At 46.7% G+C, this 18,611-nt stretch overlaps 1 protein-coding gene across 1 annotated transcript; it reads left to right on the forward strand.

Annotated features, from left to right (window-relative positions):
* The first annotated feature begins 401 nt into the window (after positions 1 to 401).
* Positions 402 to 4,140, forward strand: LOC6618708 (RNA exonuclease 1 homolog). Its single transcript, XM_032722874.1, has 6 exons — positions 402 to 604; positions 663 to 2,075; positions 2,134 to 2,644; positions 2,903 to 3,496; positions 3,554 to 3,813; positions 3,893 to 4,140. The coding sequence occupies exons 1-6, from the start codon at positions 496 to 498 to the stop codon at positions 3,970 to 3,972; spliced, it is 2,967 nt and encodes a 988-aa protein (XP_032578765.1). The 5' UTR covers positions 402 to 495; the 3' UTR covers positions 3,973 to 4,140.
* The last annotated feature ends 14,471 nt before the right edge of the window (positions 4,141 to 18,611 follow it).

Here is an 18,611-nt window from a genome sequence, read left to right on the forward strand (position 1 = left end):
TTATTATTATAATGCTGCGTTTTTGTTTACAAGCGTCGAAGACCCTATAGGAAATTGGCACAGCAAACAGCTGCGTGCAGCAGTTGCCACACTTTTTGCACCATTTGTTTATACCGATAGTCACCACATTCTTATTACGTACAATTTAACATCGCAAAGCATCGTACATCGTACCGCAAGATATAATCCTCCCAGATTGATGCAATCAAATGCCATAAACGTATATCGTAAACGTTTATATGCGAATATTAATTATAATTATTAATTAAGTAAGGCATTCAATGTGCTGTAATTATTTAAAACTGAAAAATTAACTAAGTTCATTACAGTCATAGCATCTAAGCTGCCGCCTATCTGGCAGCGTCGTCAGCAGCTGAAACAGCTGACATCTGTCGAAATGAGTGAAAGAGACAGGCAGAAAGAATAGAAAGAAATTTGGGACGCTTGTTTTCTCAAGCGGCTTTATTAAATTTCTAATCCCAGCAAAAGGTGGAAATGCTGCCATCCACGGGTCTCTTTAAGGGCTTCTTGTGCCCTTACTTTGACGGCCAGGATGCGGCGTCCTGCAAGCGCCCCTTTTGCCACTTTAAGCATGCTCGCAAAGGTGAGAGAATTATGCCCAGTTAATTTCACAAGAAATTCTATCCACTTTCGGTTTACAGACGAATTGGAGGCCGCTCCACCTGCGGAACCTCCTTCCGTGCCCAAGTACAAGCCGGCACCCAAGCTGCTCTCCCTTCCACTGCCCCAGATCACGCTATGTGCGCCCCGGAAGAAGTCCAATCTGGAGTACCACCCGGAGAAGCCGGCACTTGACGCATCGCCGGCAAAAAAGAAGCAGGAGGCGTCCGTGGACAGTGCTCCCAAATATGTGCCCGGCCAGCCATCTGCTACAAATGGTGAAGGTTATGACGATTGGCAGGCGGTACTCGAAAAGGAAATTGATGAGCAGATGCAGGTGGAGATTGAGGAGCAAGTCCAGAATGACGACGAAGAAGAGAAGATAGATACGGTGGCTGAAAACAAGGAGGACGAGGAGAATGAGCAACTGACGGATCCTAGGGATAGCCACAAAAAGGAACGAAAGTCCAGCAAAGAGAGAGAAAAGGATATAGAAAAGAAGAAGATCAGAGATCTGGAAAAGGATCGGGACCGGGACCGGGACCGGGACCGGGAAAAAGACAAAGATAAGAGCAAGGATAGAAACAGAGAGAAGGAAAAAAAGGAAAGAGATAAGCGAAAGTCCTCCCACAGCGACAAGGAGCGCTCCAAGGAGGGGAATACGTCGAGCTCAAGTTCCTCTAAGCACAAGTCTTCATCATCTAGCTCGTCTTCCAGCAAAAAGTCATCCAGCAGCGATAAGCACCGCGACGAGAAAAGTTCCAGTAGCAGGCACAAGAGCAGTTCCTCATCATCCGCCTCGAAGAATCATCATCACAAATCTAGTTCCTCGAGTTCACAGTCAAAATCTAAGAGGAGCTCGTCATCCAGCAAAAGCACTAGCACTTCAAAGAGCGAAACGGAGGCGGATAATGAGACTGAAGCAGCTGCACTGACAACGGCAGAACCGATGGATGATCTGGATGACATAGACTTTGATTTTGAAGCAGACACCTCGGAAGGAGAAATTGTACGCCAGTGTGAAATGATTTTTGACGAGATGGAAAAAAAATTCGCGCAGATGCACAATGACGAAAGCGGCGACGCCAACCCGGAGAGCTCTCGCAAGCGCAAAGCTCCATCTCCGGACATTGATACCTTCACCGAGGCGGCCACAGCGGCTCTGCAGAAGCGCCGGGTGGCCCACGAGAATGCTGACAAGATCAAGCCACATTTGGCTCCTTCGGTGGCGATGCACAAACCCAATCACGTCCGTAATGCCATGCAGGCGATCTTCAACCGCCGAGCGGAGCTGCGGCGCCAGGAGAAGCTGAAAGCCGAAGCCTCAGCGGAGCAGATACGTCAGGCACAGGAGCGGGTGCGCCAAGCGCAGGAGGAGCTCCGTCAGGCCAAGGTCAACTCCAACCTGACGCCCCTTATTTCGCGAAGTGCTCTGACCCCACCAGTGCGTTCAGGTGAGCATACCACATTGGAATATATAATAATTCAAATTCAAATAATTTTGTTAACCAGCTCGCAGCATAGCACCTGTGGCCAACATTGTGGCCATCGCTCGGGCCAAAAAAAAGATCGAGGAGCTGCAGGCCGAGAGAAAGCCAGCCTTCACGCCTGCACAATCCTTCAAGGGCGCCGGCCGTGTGGCTCACAAGCCCTCTGCTGCGCTAGACAAAGCGGCTCCTGTGTCCAACGCGGAGAAGCCAACCGTTCTAGATCCCAGCAGCTCTAAGATATCTTACAACGTGCGCATTCAGTATTATGAGATGATGGTAAGGCACTGCACCGTCATCTATCCGCATCTGGCAGATGCCTGGGAGCGCGCCCAGGTGGAGGAGTTGGCCGTCTTCAAGAAGTGCAACACGCCTGCCATCTACAAGAACAGCTGCATGCTGGCGATTAACAAGCTCCGCAAGGAGGCCTTAGAGGCGGGAAACAAGCCGAGCGTGGCCTGCAAGACGGTGTCGCACGAGATGATGCTGGGCGGCAAGCGGGCGCTCACCACATCCTGGAGCGTAGAGAAAAAGGGGTGGGTTTGTATACTAAACTATAGTTATTGTCTATATGCACATTATAAGATGAAATTCGCTTGATTGTAAATACTGCCACTGGCCACAAGCATAAACATAAACATAAACATAATTTCTCCTTATGACTTCACATTTCTTCCTGGAAGTCATGAATGTTAACTTTTATGACATTTGCACGTATTTCTAACATCTCAATTGCATATAAAAAGTTATTAATATCTTTACCCTAACAAATATTTAACATATATCTGTTGCAGAAAACTGAGCTCCTTGGGCAACGGCGAACCTTTCGATGCTTTAGACCCTGAGAAAGCTTACCAAATGGTCTTCGATCTTCGCCTGACGGAAGAGCAGCTGGTGGAGAACGGCTATCCGCGTCCGGGCGATAAGCGCGGATCCGCAGTGATACGCGCCTGCCGGCCCAACCGTCGTCCCAACGAGAAAGAGCGGTACTGTTCCCGCTGCGGCAAGGTATTCAGCTTGGACATATACGAGCACCAGGGCTATGACATGTGCAACTACCATCCGAAAAGCACGGGATATCGACGAGGATTCACGGACCACCAGCATCGTTGCTGCCAGCAGCCGGCGGGGACTCCGGGCTGCACCTATGCCAACTACCATGTCAGCGACTATTACGATCCGGAAAAGCTCACCTGCTTCGTGAAGACGATCGAACGGGGTGAAGAATTTGTGCCCACCAAGAAGGACATATATGCACTGGATTGTGAGATGTGCTACACCACACACGGAATAGAGTTAACTCGCGTTACGGTGGTGGACATAAATGGACGCAGCGTTTACGATGCTCTGGTCAAGCCGGACAACCAGATTGTGGACTACAATACGACGTGGGTGAATGTGGCTTTTCGGTTGTTTCGTATTAATCTGCAATGCTCTTACTTCAGCTACTCGGGAATCACGGAGGCGATGCTCTCCAATGAGACGCGTACCATACGCGACGTTCAGGCGGTGCTGATGTCCATGTTCCATGCCAAAACCGTGCTCGTTGGCCACAGCCTGGAGAGCGATCTGAAGGCACTCAAACTCATTCACGACGTTGTGGTGGACACGTCGGTGCTGTTTCCCCACAAGATGGGACCGCCAAAGAAGCGAGCTCTGAAGACACTGTGCATAGAAAACCTAAAGCGGATTATACAGGAGAGTGGTGAGTGTGTCTAGTCTTTTACTTTTTTTTACTTGGCGTAAGAAGTTTATTGTAATTATTACATTTCTTTCTACTACAGAGGCTGGCCACGACAGTGCCGAGGATGCCGAGGTGTGCATTCAGCTCATCAAGTACTATCTGCGCAACAAAATCAGTTGAGCTGCATCACGCACCATCGCAAGCATTCAGTTCAAAAGCATTAAGTACATCTGTTAATATGTATATCATGCCCATCAGAAATCAAAGCATTAGCCTTAAACCTAACCATATATATATGTAAAATCAAACTGTATAAATATATCACAATGCGATGACGGCAAAAAATAAGTAAAGCTTGCTTCAAATGCCAATTTAAAGTGATTTAAGCGTGGCACATGGAACTTAAAGAACGCTGGAAAGTATGCTACGGATTTGGCGAGTCCTTTCAAGAATTTCTTACCTCGGGCCTTCAACCAGGTGGTGTATTTGTCCATTTTTCTCTATTTTTGCCTTGCCCATTTTTCCTTGCGTTTTTTTCCATTCTCTTCACTATCGATAACAATTCAATGAAAAGCAATTGGAAAGTTTTGTAAAGTTTTTTACCTGCCACCGCGTTACAAACTGTAATTGCAAGTTTCGTGCCTGACGCACATCACAGAATATTCGCCGCTGCCCTCGTCCCGCCCACCAGTTGGCCGCCTTGTTTTTGTTGTTATTATTTAAATGTAATTTTAATCAGATTGCGGCGATACTTTATATTTTTCAATTATACTCGGCCTCGTCTGCTGGCCGTGGGCACCATCTGGATATTCCACTTCTTGTTGCTTCTCGCTGGCGCATGATTTTTCAATTTTAACGTTTTATAATTTTCCATTCTGTGCGCTCCGGTAAAAGTTTGGCTTATTGAGAATGCAGCCAAAGTTCCAGCACTTAATTCGGCATAATTGTTGCCCCCGGACAGCAGCTTCACCGAATGACAGGAGGTGCCATAGGCATTAAGTGGGAGCCCAAGCCCCAATCCTTGCCGGAAATGGCTGATGGCGACACGTGTTTATCTATTGAGCTGGCACAGCACAACCTAACGAAAAGTAAATAATATTAGTGCTACTTGGCAATGACAATGTGCATATGTGGCCCAGTATGAGGAGCAGGCCCAACGGCCGCAGGAGCACACACAAACCAGGATGCGGAAGTGCTGCTTGAGGCTTAGCAGTGGAGTGGAATCACAGCTGCACTGAAAAAAAAAGGTTTTAAGCAAGTTCCTTGAAAAGAAAGTAATAAGATTAAACAATTATTTCAATTTATTTCAAGATGTAATATTCCAGATTTAATTAACAAGCTTATAAACAAATAATACAATTATTTTAGCTCAACTTTTTACTTTCCGTGCAGCAGGAGAAGGCGACATGAGTGGAGCCAGTGGGCAAAGCAAACACTGGGCCAAATACAAACACAAATAAAAAGCCAAAAACCAAGGGGTAGTCGCTGGAGTTACTCCTTACTCCTGCTCCTGTAAAGGAGGAGATGGCTGGGTCCTGCTTGACACATTGTTGTTGGGTCGGAAGTTTACTTAAGACCGTCGAAATAGAGGCATTAAGATCTTTAGAGTTAATCCCTTGAGCAAATGCTGTGTGGTCGCGGCGACATCAGTGTGGCGCGTGTGGTGTGTGCTCAAATGAACGGAAGGATGGGTCGTCGCACAACCTGGTCTAGTTGTAGTGAAGGCATTAAAAAAAGGCTTAAGAGCTTGCCGAGCCTTTTGGTGGCCCTAAGCACACGTCTATTGGCCCAGCCCAGTATGAATATTTCATTTCCGCCTGATGACAACATGCATGCGTTGGCTAAGTGCTTTAAACATTTAGCCTAATGCCCCGACCCTTTTAATTTTCTCCGGCTGCGTCACGTATTTACGCAAATTGCGCATACGCCGCATTGGCCGCATTGGTCGCATTGTCCGCTTGCAGAAATATTACGACGAACCTTGGAATTGTTTCGCGTTTCGGGAGAGTGCGGCTCCTAAGCCTGCAGCGCATCTGGCCTGGCCCAAAAACCTTTTTACAACTTTTCTGGAGCCAAACAAAAAAAACTGTTAAGCTTTTTGGGGTGCCGCCCAGCCCAATCCAAACAAGGTGGGCTAAGAGAAAAATGCGACCGTGGGCGGACCGAAGGATAAATAAAGTAAAGAAAACCGGCTAAAGCAATGCCGTGGGCCAAAAGCCAGATGAAGGCAAAGCTGGCGGTAAACGCAAAATAAAGTCATCACAAACATATTAGCAGCTAAAAACACCTGAGCAAATAGATTTATATGCACGATAAAGCACAGAGTAATTTCCCCTAGATCCTGTCAACCGCCTCACACCAACCTGGCCACGCCCACCAGGCCACCACCAGATCAGCCGCCCACATGCCTGTTGCCTAAGCCGCAAAGTAGCTGGCAGGCAGCAAGATAACATCACTTTATTGTAAGAAAGTTAAAACACAAAAATGCAAGCCAGTAGTCGTAGTCCCAGCTGAGTGTGTGTGGAGCGTTCGAGGAGGCCACTAAAAAAATAACCAAAAACTCCACCCATCCGATGGCGAAATTTCTGGCTGCGATGGCAGAGGAGCAACAAAAGCCGTGGCAAAACTTCTCAATGCCGTTTGCCGCTGTTTTACGAGCCATTTCCGTTTTTGGGGAGGCGGAGGCTGCTCTTCCGCTTCCCCTAGGTGTGAAATTATAAAATTTGTAGCATAATTCTAGGCCGGCGAACAAGTGGAGCACGCGTGCGTCCACGTTGTAAATACATAAGTTCATCGGGGTCGCAGTTGTAGTTTCGCCATATAAATATATATATGCATATACGTAGTCTGAAACCCTGGAAGTCGGCCAGTTTATGGTTATGGCAAGTGCACGCCAGGACACACACGTAGCGCTTTTATTTCGTACTTAGCAGGACATTTTCGTGCACTTGCCCGGAGCGGAATTACTTGCGCGTAGAGCTCGCGAATCGGGACAAAGGTTGACTGTATCACAGTTAAAGTAGCTTTCAACTTTCTCTATAGCAATTTGTAGTTTTAAGGCATTTTTTAGGTCACTTATGGATTGATGGATTTTACACTATTACCATTACTTCGAAGATGGAATTAGTAGCATATTCTCTATTTTCGGAGCTGGTCAAACTTGGATCATGTGTGGATTCCCATTCAAGCCGCCATTCAAAAGCTATTTCCCCAATGATTTCTTTTCTGCTTTCTTGGCCAACAACTTTGGGAACGCTGATGGGTGATGGGTGGCTAAATTGTAGGTGGTGGGTTGGAAGGTCGACCCAGGCCATTAGCAGAATGCTTGAAAAATAATTAGGGGAAAAACTATTAAGTTGTCGCCAGTACTTTCGCCCACACACACCACATACATGACTGATGGCGTCCAGTGAAGGATGCCGAGGAGGACTCAAATTGACATTGCTCAACATGCCAGTCAAGTTGGCGACCAAAGTTCAGGCAAAAACGGCAAAGATTTGTCGCGGCCGGCAACTAAAAAAGTTAATTGCAGTTAATGACGACATTAATCACAAGAAAATGAAGCCGGGCGCAATGACAATAAGCACAAAGCGACAAATGAAGAGCCAACTTGAAGCGTCCGTTGCCGAGGCTGCTGCACTGAGAAAAATTGGGTTGAAGTTACAAAAATAATATAAGAAAATCTTGATTTAATATTTCTGGAAACTTAAATAACTTTCAAACTAAAAAATTATTGTTGTAAGGCTAACCATTATTATGGAACCTACCCACCTACCTTTTTCGAGCAGTGTGATGATGCTGACGCTGCTTCTGCTGCTGTTTTCTTTTGCTGATGCTGCGTGTTGCAGGCGAGTCCAGCAGCCAGGCGTCTATTAACACCGATCCTTTGGACCCTGGACTCCGCACAAAGCCGGCAAGACAATGGCAGTGGGAAAGTTGCGTCAGCTCCTGCTCCGGCTCCAGCTCCAGCTTCGGCTCCAGATTCTCGAGAGCGGAGCGCAACAAGCGGCAACAGGAAGCGAGCGCGTAGTAGGAAAAGCAATTTTACTGCGAGTTTCCTCAAGACAAATAAGTCTGCTGGATCAAAAAGGACTTTCAGGGACGGGGCACAATAGAAATGAATTATAAGCGACAAGCGGGCGCGGAAGTGGGTGCTTAAGGAGCGGGTGGTGGGTCCTTTTGGGGGACGGTATGCTATATGCTATACGGTATATGGCATACCATGGGATGGGTGGCAGTGTCAGCGATAATAATGAAGTAGCATGACTGATGATGCCGCCTTAGTGCAGCCTGGAAAAAGAACAACTTCGGCGCGGTCCATTGCGATTAGGCGGCAATAAAGACAGCGACAAGCCAGTAAAATGTTTTCCATTGTTTTCCCTTTGCGCCGCTTTTGTTTTTCGCAGCTTTTGTGTATTTATTGCTGTATTGTTGTTGCTGCTCCTCGCTGCTCGCTATATGGAAATCAAAGTGGCTGCGTTTATATAATGAAAATGAGCTCGGCAAACGCTTTTCTTAGTTGGCATTAATTAAGCCAGAGTCCGGGCCAACTTTCAATGAATGCGCTGACGTGGGGATGACATTGGTCGTTGGTGTGCTGAAGCTGGTGGCCCCATCCTCTCGAGCGTCGCTGGTCAGGTAAATGAGCTGCACGTTCGCCAGCACTTGACGCACGACCGCACAATTTTGCCCAGCAGCCAGGGATCTGCAGCTGCGCCAGGCCCTTTGGATTGGTGGTGTCAAAACAAAGGAGCTTGCGGAATTTATGCAACATGAGCATCTATAACTTATCCAATTAAAACTCAATAAACGCCGCCTGCCGAAGCCGGGCAAATAAATGAAGATGCCAAGCCACCCAGCCAGCCAGTCATCCAGTGCCAACTCGAGGCCAGGAACTTCCACTTCCACCACTACTGCCGCCTCTGCCACTTCCGCTCGGTTCAATAGCATCCAATCCTGCCCACATCTCCTCCTGGCTTAACACACCGATTACAAGTGCCTTCAGCTTGTAATCCACTTTCGGAAATGCACCGCACATTCCCCAGATCCCCCCGAGCGATTCAGTGCCGCCAGGAAGGAGGCCCGGAGTGACAGACACAAATTGAAGATGACAAAATGTCTAAACAAGTGAGTGGGAGTTCGGTTGTAAGCCAGTATGTGTGCGTCCCTGTGTGTGTGTGTGGGGCGTGGCATATCTAGCGGAATAATCAATAAATTACACACCTGTCTGGCCACAGCAAATTTATATATCTCCCCGCATTGGCAGAGTTATGGCCATGGACGTGGGGGAAAGGATCCACAAGGAGCTGGCCAAGACTGGAGCAGTGCATAGAAATATTTTTCACAGAGATTCCAGCGAACGTCGGCGGCATTCCGCAGGTGCCGTCTCCGCCAGATGCCAAGGAGCGGTCCTCCTTTTCTGGCCTGTCCTGTCTTGTCCTCCTGGCCCATTGGATAGCGCCGTCCGAGTCAAAGTCCTTTGCAGGATAATGGCAGGTGTGAAGGGAAGTGGTCTTAGCTGCACTGAGGAAAAGGAAGTTTACTTATATTTAGATAATTATTTAGTATACAAACCTAATGAGTTTGTTTGGGCTTAATAAAGCACTACATTTATGACAAACTTTATTATAATTGCACACATTTGTGTGTTTATCTCTTCAGCACACAAGCATTTGGAGTGCAGTTTGTTTATCGATGTGGCCAATGATCCACTGAATATAGTATTAAGTCATAATATATGTTTGTTTGCATTTCTGGCAGTGCTCTTATTCCGCTTGTGCCTTAATATTTCACGCTAGCTGGGTTTTCGATTGTGTTCGGCTCGGACTTGGACTTGCCGTGGGCTTACCTCTGTACTTGTCTGGTAATTGCTCTGCCCAAGGGCTGGACTAGGGCTTCGCTGGCCAGGAATTCCGCAGGACGAGCGGAATATGAGGGGGTTCAGGAGGTCCAGAGGTGGCAGGAGCTGGATTGCTGCTGGCCACGACTGAGTGAGTGAGTATTTGTGCGTGCCACACTGACAGGCAGCAATGCGAGGCGGCACTGAATTTTTGATTTATGTGCCTTACTTATGCTTTTACTTAGTTGTCTGCGGCGAGTTCGCCCGCCTGCCCCCACTCCAGACTGCCGAGTCTTATGGACGAGCCACCAAATTGATGCTAAGTGCTTGGGTGCGCGTGCGAAATGGGTTGGCATGGCCTCCATGAGCAGGACCAGGAACTGCAGGCGGAGGTGAAGCGCCTGCCCACACGAGACTTTCACACACAATTCGGAGGAGCGGAGCAACACACTCCCCCGTTCGCTCGCACACATTTACGCATATTAAATACCATCCTTGGAGAGTCATCAGCATTCCTCGAGCGGTTTTTATTTCCGTTTTCATTAGTTGCTTTTTACACAAGCTACACTCACCCACACACACACACAAGCGTAATAGCATTAATGTCTCGTTTACTTCTTCCCAGGACTCCCACTGCACGTGTGTGTGTGTTATGTCAATGGCAGCCATTTCTATGTTTGCTCACGTATTCAGCTGTTGACATTCCACTGCACTGAAGAGCTATAGCATCGGACATCGGACTAAGGACAAAGGACACCGGACATCGGGTTATATATCGGGCACTGACCGAGTGAAAAATGAAATGAGAAATTGCCCGCTATAATTTGCAGCATCAACAGGCGATTTCCGCCAGCACTTCACAAAGGATTTTCATTTAACCCCTCGCTGCTAGACAAAGCGCTAATTTTATTTCATTTTCAAGTGAGAACAAAGAGTATTGGGTGGCTTTTGTTGGAAGTATTTACATGGTTAATAATTTTATTATATTTTTTAAATGAGCTATTTGAACGGTATGCAAATAAGTAAACTGTTTCTTGATTGCTTTCAATTAATAAGTATAAAGAGGGTTTGTAAAATAGTTTGTCAATTTTATCAAAAGTTAATTAGAACTGTGTATTATTCTAGTTTATATTATGTTACTATGAAATTTTTTAGAATTTCGCTACTTCTTATATACAAGTTGAAATGAAATGGACACCCGCAGTTATGTGCAACTAAGGGTTAATATCCACGTCGGATTTGAACGCTCATGTTTCTCCGGCTTAGCTGCTCCGGATTTGGGCTGGAAAGCGGATTAGGAATAGGATTTTTGGGCGCTAATCAAATCACGTACTTAGCGAAGTAAAATACATGCACAGAGACCCAGAAGCACGGAGCCCGAAATGAAGGCAGCTCACAAGTGCGCCGCACATTTTGTACACTCCACATTTTGTGGGCTTGATATCAGTGGGTGGCTGGGTGTTTCTCCTAAGGAGGCGCATTAATAGCTTACCCTCACACGAGTGTGCGAGTGTGTGTTTCTATGCCACATGTACACACATGCGGAGGAAACTTTGATGGCACAAAGGCAAATTACGAGCGCATTTAAACTGGGGCGCGAGTGCTACTTAAATAACTCATTTAATGGCCCAGTCCCCAGCGGAGCAGCAGAGAGAGATGGCAACTGCGGGAGTGAGAGAGAGAGAGACCGAGCATGGACTCGCGAGTGTGCGGCCACACAAAATCAACAATAAACTTTGTCATCTCAATTTGCTTATTACCAGCAGGCAGCCGCTGAACTTTCTTATAAATGGCGGGCGATGGCAACATATCGCTGTCCGTGTCCACACAAATGCACTGAACGAAATACCATTTACTGGGTTATCAGATTCAACTGCACTAATGTGACAGCTTAAAAGTTAATAGATACATAGTGAATCTTCTGGATTCCTACCTATTCTATGTAGAGCGAGAAAGTGAAATCTCTAGCTGTTCTCATTTTGGAAGCAGATGAATAGTAAGTACTCCTTAGTACGCCCCAATTAAAGCTCGCCTTGATGACTAGCTAATATTTATTTGTTTTTCCCTACGTGCAACCCGGCAAACTTTTCATTCCAGCGGCTTGCCGTGACCAAGACGCGGCGGGGCTGGTGCGACCAATCCCCTTCGAAGAACCGCAAAATGGCAGCGCGAATGGCAGTGAGGTGTGTCCTGTGGCACATCCTTCCTGTGTCGCTGCCATGTCTTGCGGTTAGCTGCACGTCGCAAATTGCAGAATCCATAATTAGTGTCTGTCATGGCGACCCTCGACCCTCGGCCCTCGGACACCCGTCCTCCAATCATCCAATCCTCGTCGTCCCCCATAGCCCCCTAATGTCGCCACCCACTTCATCACCTCCTCCGTAATCCGCTGAGCATCCGCGAAGGCGCGGCTGAGCTGCACTTGAGTGGCTTTGGCTGCTGCTCTAATTGCAAGTAAATATTTTATGCGGCAAGCCAGTTTTAATTGCCAGCTGAAATAAATACGGAATCATTATAAAATTATTTAAAATGTGTACAGCAGTGCGGCACGGCGTGGGGGTAGTGTGGGTCTGGCCCACATTTGTAGTGGCAGCAAGTTTTAATGATGCCCCATCCTCCGCACTCCCGTGCCACTGCCATCCAAATCCACTTTCACATGCACTCGCGCTGCTCGTTTCTGGGCCGGATAAATGCAAAAATCACGCAAATTATCGAAACATGCGCAAGCACACTCCACAACTCCTGGCGACTTTGCCGCATAAATCTTGCCAAAGTCAAAAAAAAAGCATAAAAAACACAAAAAAAGAGAGAACTTTGCCGGCGAACCGACGAACGGCAGCGAAGAAAAAATATTCTATAAATCTTGAGGTAGCAGCGTCCAGGCACAAAGACCAACTTTCCACTGCCGCAAATTGCAAAACTTCAACATAATCGTATGAAGTGCGAACATGGCGCAATCGATTGGAAACTGCAGCAGCAGAAGCAGCAGCCAGTTAAGGCCAGTTTTGAATCAGCAGAGCCACCAAAGAGTCCTGGACTCACAAGGGGAAAAATTGTTAGAAATCTAAGAAAACTGAAATTGAAAAATGACCTTTCATGCGATATAAGCTAATAATAATAATGTATTAATTGTGTTGATCTACTCCAATAATAGTTAAATAAAATGGAATAAAACTAAAGTACCTGGACACTGCATTTGATGTTTGCTTTAAGGCCCATAAACTCTTGTTCGATCGAATTGGAAGTTTAGAGCAGCACTTGCGGCTCAAGTGCTCGCTGATTCACTAAGACATGTCGTAAACTTTAATGGGCTTTGGCAATCGACCTAATTACCGAACACATCGCATCGATATCGATGTCACGTCATCTTCCCGGCCAAATGAGCCGTGCGATGGCCAACTCGATGCCGTTGACTTTCATTACCCTCGCCTCCTTGGATTTCCGGCACTGTCTGATTCATTGTTTTCCCAGATCGGCGGGGATTTGACTGAAATTATGGCGAGCGGGGCGGCGAAAAGTTTTTCGCAAACTGCCAAATGCAATTTACTTGATAGGATCAAAATCTTTGGGCCTTCCCCAGCTCCCATCTACGACTATATCTCGGTCTCTGACTTCGTCCTGTCATCGTTCTTTCTTGCACTTATTCTCCTTGCTCCTGCCGGCTGCATGCTGCATGTAAAGCGACTTGCTGGCCGGGGGGAATTTTACGATTTAAATGCGATTTACGGCGCTAATTCGTTGTGGCAATGGAAGTGGCAGTGGCTGTGCCAGCCAGGGCCAGTCGCCGCCACAGCCAGAGTCAGGCAATCGAATGGGCCAGGGCACATCCTTCGGATGCGGCGGCTGTCTGCCTGCCTTATAAACCATAGCATACTTTTCAGCATCATTTGATTCCGAGCGCATTTATCATAATGGCGGTCGGTGGCAAACGTTGGTGGCTCCACGAATCTGCGGCCGCACAATGGCAGCGAATGCAATTTTACGCTGAAAAGTTCCCAATCAGATTTGAATGGAACTTCGAGCGGATCAATTATTTGTTTTGGGCATTAGTTCAATTGCCATAGATCCGATTTCGCAGGACAATTAAGGCTTAACACCACAGGCACTGATTCGGCAGTTCCTTTCTTAATTGTTTAATTATTTTGTGTAACAATTACGGGCCTTAGTACATACAATGTTAACTATTTACCCAATGCCTACCTATTCCGATTCAATCTTTTTAAAACTATTTCGCTATTTAACTTAAATTTGTCACATGAGGAGTGGTCAGTACTTTTTCTAAGCTCACCAAGAGTAATCTATTAAGAATATATGCATTACGGCATAGGTAGGGAATATAATTTAAATTCCAGGGATTTTGCACCACTTCAAATTGACTTCCATTGTGCGGCACACGCCATTGTGGCCTGGATGGGACCTCATTTTCCATTCTTCTTGCCGGCAAACCAACCAGCCAGCCAGTCTTCCTTCCTTCCACAGCTCTTCTCTACCCGGTCTGATAATCTTTTTGATTTCCCAACTATTTCTAATGCGATTGCTGCCGTGCATTATGGCCGGGCCAACAATTGGTTTTTGTGGAGCGCCTCGCACTCGTTGTCCCCATCTCGTGCCACCTTATTGGGTTATTCTGCTGCCTTCGCCCGTCTGCGCGCCTCGAGTGCACTCGTCGGTGCTTTAGCTCCTCATCTATGTGCTCCGCTGCCACTAACAGAGCCACAACCACATCCACTTCCGCATCCGCATTCGCATCCTTCGGGCCATCCTCAGTCTGTGTCTCAGCCAGCGGGATTGTCAATGGTAATGCAAGCCTGCTTATAATGGTAGGCAAATTTTGTTATCAGCAAAGCGGCAACTGCTTTTAATGCGAGTGTCTTGTGAGCTAACCATCTACCTCAATTTCGATTTCCCTACACCGCAGAAAAGTGGAGGTTAGTGAATAAGCTGGCAAGGACCATCCCAAAGAAGTCGCTAGCAAAAACTCGTTGAGAATTTTGTCTAGTATTGATAGCCCCCATTATACGATAATATTATGATATAATTTCTTACTGTGCAGCCATCATTCGCCGCGATTTGAATGTGCGATTATTCAACACTAATGGCTTGATAAATGTGATTTTGAAATTCAGCTGCTGCCGAGCGTTTAATTGAATAAGCACGATGTCAGCTATCAGCGAACACAGCCAAACCTGCACTTACTTGAGGACAAGGATTAGCGGTCCCAGAGCCAACTAATTGGCAACTAATTGCGAGTGTGGTAATATGGGAATTCCGTGTATCGGCAGTAAACAGGACGAGTGTGAAGGTCAGTACAGTACTCAGCCGCCTTCTCTGTGATTTATGGCCTCCATTGCTGCGGTTGTGCCTTTGTGGCTGACAGCAAACTAAGTGCGAATCATTTAGGAACTGTCCCGGAATTGTGGGTCGAGCGGGGCCACACAGCAGTTGTGGCAGCAGAAGTCAGGGCAAACTTTTAATAATAATTTGCAAATAAATTACAAGCGAGTTGGCGGCCATTAGGGGGAACCAATTGCTCTGCTGCCGCCGCTGTACATTAAGAACTCATTGGCATAAATTGCAATTTAATGTCTGCTCGCTGTGGCCTCCACAACATCATCTTGCTCTTGTTGAATTCATTTTAAACTTGCCAGCCGCCATTGCCAAATAGTTGAAGCGTATTTATTGTTTCCCCTTACCGGCGCTCCATTCCTTGTTGCCGTTCCTTTGAAGTGTACACTGAAACATAATTGCCAGGAGTCACTAAGCCAGAGATCTGTATACAAGTAAATCTTTCGTTTTAAAGTCTTAAAGATTGCCACATTCTCGCTTGTTGTCATCGCATTAATACAATACAAGTCGTTACTTAATCATACCAATTAATTATTTCAGTGTAATGCCACTGCCACAATGGACACAATTCACACGGCGTCAGGAGATGGGGCGGTGAATCGGAGGACCGGAGGACCGGCAGCCGCTATCAGCTGGTGCTGCATTACGCATACGCCCCATTGGCAAGCAGACACCATAGCGCAGTTCGCCGAATGCCGGCATTTTATAGCTTCGCACTTGTGTGTTTATGGATTCGCACCTTAATTTGCCTGTTGTCTGATTTCGCCCGACCTCCATCTGCTCTATACTTCCCCGGGAGGCCACGGTGAATTAATGTGCTTATATTTCAGGGAAATTGTTCGCTGCCGGATCGCTGAATGGCTCATTCCTTCGCCGGTTCGTTCGCCTTTCGGTTTGTCATTTATTCGTGTGGCCCCCTGTTTAAATTCCCTTTGATTGTTCTGCGAGCACTTTAATTAAAGTGCCGGTCCGAGTTAATTACGCTGAGAACGAATGAAAGAGCTGGCTCCGGCAATGGTAATGGTACTGGTACTGGTAAGGTGGTTGGGGGTCAGTTGGTGAAAATATTTCCCGAGTCGTTAATATGGCTGCGTGTCCACGAGACCACGAGTCCAAGAGTCCAAGGCTCCAAGAGAAAGCGGGCGAAATTTGTTAAATTCAATGGCGGCAAGTGCATAAAAATGGCAGCCATCCAAGTGCAGTGGTGCGAGTGGGGTAATGAGCGAGTGTCCTGCATCTTAACGCCCATTTTCTACCCGGCACCATAATTGTGTATGTAATTGTAAACGCTGAATTAAACAAGCGTCATTAAAATGTAATTAATTGTAATTTACGTCTCACTGCCCGCACGTCGCAAGGTGTTTCGCAGGTTTTCCTCGCGCCACCATTCTTCTTCCTTTTATTTTCCTTATTTTTGTTTTTATTTGGATTTTTTAAGATCAGTGCGTGCTATAAAAATTGTGAGAGTCAGACAGGCGGGCTTAATGACTTTGCCATGGCCGTGGCACTTTAAGGCCAGCAGATCCTGATTCTGGTTCCCCTAGAGCCGAGATTGGAGGACTGCGTTTCATGCTAATTAATTGAATTGCAATTGATATGAAAAGTTAATTTACATCTGTACTGGTTAATTTGATTAAGGCCACTGCTGGGCCCACGCACGAATCCATTGCGTAATTTATGCCACACCAATGTGTTGGCAAGCGGGGGAAAAACAACAGCAAAATCTACCGCGGGAAAAACAAAAAATTGGCATTGCGTAAATATTGTACCACGCTGCGTATGCGCAATCAATTGAGCGGCAAAACACTTGGCGGAACTCAATTATAATCGTTGTATTCAAGCGTGCGGGGGCGTTATGCCATCAAATGGGATGGATCGGATCGGAATGGAATTGAAAAGAATGGGGGAGGGGGTAAAGGGGGAAAACAGGACATCGCAGGACAGGACAGCCGGCTTAATGAGGGCCGCAGTCTTGGAAATTGATGTGAAAACATTTGCATTTGCATAAATAGCGAGGCGAGTGGAGTGGAGTGAAGTGAAGTGGAGGGAAGCGGAGCAGGCAAACAAAATAATTAAACGCCGGGCTGCGGTGGGCGACCTCAAGAAAAATGGCGCGTTTACATGCAAATTATGCCAACTCTCTCTGGTAGCTCGGCAATAAAATGCGCTATGTGCAACAGCGGCGGGCTGCATAAATATTTACATGTGGCAGTCCTGCCGCTGACATACCGGGTAGCATTTGCATATTTTAATTATAAGTGAGCAGGAGCAGTGGCAACAGCTCCGCCACCAGCACCAGCTCCAGTTGGAGCTGCGTCACATTTGTCATTTTCATAACCAAGTGGAGGAGCAGCCAAAGGAGCTGGCGCCCTGCATTCTTAGCCGCAGTTCAATGAGCAGAGCAATGTCCCTTTGCCTTTGCAAGGACCTTCGATGCCAGGCAACACACTCGCCCATCCACACACACACACACACAGATACAGATACGTAAGTAACTACGTAAGTGAGTGTGCATACCCCCATTTTATATATCCGCCCGTCATTTATCTGTGTTGCGACTTTGATGGCTTTCGGGTCCGAGCATTTTGGCTCGGACGAGCCCTTTGAGCCACTCGGATATCCTGCGAGCGAGGTCCTTGCCGCAGCAGAGTATACGAATATCGCTGTGGCATGGCGATAATCTCGTTTAGTTTCCAGTTTTCTATTTAATTTCGCTACAGCTGCTGGCGGAAACTTCACTCCTTTGCTGGCGCTGGCTGCTGTGCTCCTTGGCTCCTTGAAGGATAACGCGTGCAATGACATGGGAGTGCAGGGCGTGCCAGGAGGGACCCCAAGGATTCTCGTATTACTTTCATACTGAGCTGTTACCCCTGCTATTTATTTAGATTTCGTTTTATTCGCTTGCGGGCGCTTTTTTACCCGCTTCGCGTTTAATTGACTGTGGCTAAGTTGGCAACAGCCAGCAATCCGGCAATCCAGCAATCCGGCAATCCACTCTCGCATCCTGGCACATCCTGCTTAAGCTGCAAACTTTCGCCCAACTTCGCTCGAGAGGAATCTGGGGATCGATCGTCGGAGGCGGGTAATCTTTAAATAGCATTAGAGCTCTCGGCCGGCTTCCAAATACGCCAGTTCAAAAGGTGCAAGCAGGCATTTTCATAATCGCATAAAGTATTTTCCAACAATGCTACCTAGTGTATATGTGAAGTATATACTACCATACTGTAGATACTATATATTCGAACAGGCAATCAAAGATTTAAACACACCGGTTTGCAGTTATCAAACAAAAATTGCACAAGCACAATTGAATTTGTTCGCAAAAAGGATTTAACATACCATTCCGGTGCGAGGGACAACAAAACCATTGAAGCGCAACACCAAAGAGGCGAGGGGCGGCGCGGGGCGTGGCATGCAAATGGTGAGGACACGGATGCACGTTATGAGACAGTACTAATGCACAGCGAGAAATCGTACATAATAAAACCTATATATGCAAAAAAAAAGTAATATGAAATTCAAAATCAATTTTTTGGTCGCATTATGCCAAATTCTGTATTATATATTCTATTTATGAGTAAAATATAAATATAATTTCACCGTTTTTGTGAACATATTGAATGTGAATGTAGAG

Source organism: Drosophila sechellia, chromosome 3R (assembly GCF_004382195.2).
Source record: "Drosophila sechellia strain sech25 chromosome 3R, ASM438219v1, whole genome shotgun sequence".
Lineage (NCBI taxonomy): Eukaryota > Metazoa > Arthropoda > Insecta > Diptera > Drosophilidae > Drosophila > Drosophila sechellia.